The sequence below is a fragment of the Echinops telfairi genome, unplaced genomic scaffold (assembly GCF_000313985.2).
Source record: "Echinops telfairi isolate 266 unplaced genomic scaffold, ASM31398v2 ScPeMD7_4;HRSCAF=17, whole genome shotgun sequence".
Lineage (NCBI taxonomy): Eukaryota > Metazoa > Chordata > Mammalia > Afrosoricida > Tenrecidae > Echinops > Echinops telfairi.
Window position 1 is genome coordinate 37490585 of NW_022103900.1, and position 1924 is coordinate 37492508.

Genomic DNA, 1924 nt, shown 5'->3' on the forward strand with positions numbered 1-1924 from the left:
AAACGATGTACAAATGCGCTTTACACAATTGATGTGTGTATGGATTGGGATAACAGTTGTATGAGCCCCTAATAAAATGTTAAAAAAGAAAAAAAAAGATTATATAAACTCTAGGAATACTTTCTACCACTTTGTAAATACAAATGAATCAGTAACTAATTTTCCAGGAATAAAAATTGATCTCTATAATTAGTAGCTTGTTTTCACAAGTTTTCATACACTTGAAAGTGAGACATTCTCAATTATTTTATCTCTTGAGATACAATGATCACCTTGGGATTAGAGAGTGGGGAATAACTGAACAATTTTTACTGCCTTTAATTGATCTCCCTTTTAATAGAATTAGCTCAATACATAGTAAGTTAAGGTTTGCATAGGTGGTACGTTACAGAGATGGATGTTATAATTGGTCTTCCATTGCAGACAAATCTGGAGGAGAATTCTTATTACAGTATTTTCTAATGTAGTGATCTTGGACAATCTAATTGCATAATCTACATTTCAGTTTACTTGACAACTCAATCTACTTTACAACTCCAGTTTCCCAGTTTGTAATAGGAAATTATACTTCTCCATCAGGATTGCTGTGAGCTGTAGATGAAATAATACTTATAAATCCACAATACATAACCTTGTTCAGACAGACTGGTTAATAAATGAATGGAGTTAATATAATGAGTTCATTCTTCAAGTTCTCTTGCTAATAGAATTTGGTTCTCTCTCCTATCGTTTTAGACAACTGTGATGACCCAATAGCACCCATGCTCCCTCCAATGGCTTTTACCAGTTCTTCAAACTTCAGTGGTCCTCACAGCTCAGCTCAGCTTAACCGAAGAATGGGTAAGTTGGGGCCCTGGACCCTAAATCAAGTGCTAAATATACACATAGGAAGAAGTTGAAGGAGCGTGTATGAGCTTCATACATTTTTCAAAAGCAATCGTTGGCAGTTGATTGATGGGGCCATTGGATGGGGGCTGAGGGAGAGGCTGAAACTATATTTCTAAGAACATATTGTATATTTAAAATATGCTGATTCTTGTTTTTCTAATGTACATTTTACATTTAGATGATCATAAGATGCCTTTGTGCTCAATTCAGCAGCACATATACTAAAATTGGAGCGATACAGAGATTAGCATGGCCCCTGCACAAGGATGACATGCAAATTCGTGAAGTATTCCATAAAAAAGAGGCCTTTGTGATAATAGCTGTGAAACAATTTGTTTTCTAATACCTTTTAAACAATTTCTTTTCTTTACTTTCATATTCCATGTATATCTAATAAAGAAGCATCTGCCAAAACCACTAATAAGGTTAAGGGAAAATGAAGACTACTGAGATATTTTTTCTTCAAAAACATGTCTCCACCAAAATTTGCTAAATGAATACTATATATAGTATAAAAATTGCTAATTGAATGAGTAAGAAAATATAAATAATCTATAAACCTTCTAGTTTGATTTAATTCTCTGGAATAGATCTTCCTAACATGTGAAAAATTAAAATAGAAAAATAGAAACCACTAGCATTAAGTAGATTTTGACCCAAGATGACCCTCTGGGGCAGAAGAGGGTTTCTGAGGATGGAGCAGACTGCCTCCCCTTTCTCCTGCAGAGTGGCTGATGGGGTTGCCCTGCTGACCTTGTGGTAAGCAGCCCAACAATTGCCAGCAGGGTCCTAGAAGTAAGTGAATTTACCTTTTATTAGTCTTTAGTGTGAAATGTGTTCTAAAAAGATGATTTTGGAAGCATATTTTAAATAATATTTATCATTGCATAGGACTATATTTCGATTCCAGCTTACAAAAAATAAAGCTTAATCAGATGCATATGTTGAATTTTTTATTTATGTATACACACATATAGTTATATTTTACTTCTAAAGATTCTTATATACCAGTTCAATATAATGAACTCTTTTTTAA

At 33.6% G+C, this 1924-nt stretch overlaps 1 protein-coding gene and 1 non-coding gene across 2 annotated transcripts in view; both read left to right on the plus strand.

The window, feature by feature from the left end:
- Positions 1-1924, plus strand: part of CNTNAP5 (contactin associated protein family member 5) — a 1132484-nt gene that overhangs the window by 271481 nt on the left and 859079 nt on the right. Inside the window, exon 2 of the mRNA XM_030887885.2 lies at positions 736-840. Within this exon, the coding sequence (XP_030743745.1) occupies positions 736-840 (105 nt within the window). The remainder of the gene's footprint in view (positions 1-735; positions 841-1924) is intronic.
- LOC115873072 lies at positions 1086-1189 on the plus strand. Its single transcript, XR_004048218.1, has one exon. It is a non-coding gene; the product is annotated as a U6 spliceosomal RNA (small nuclear RNA).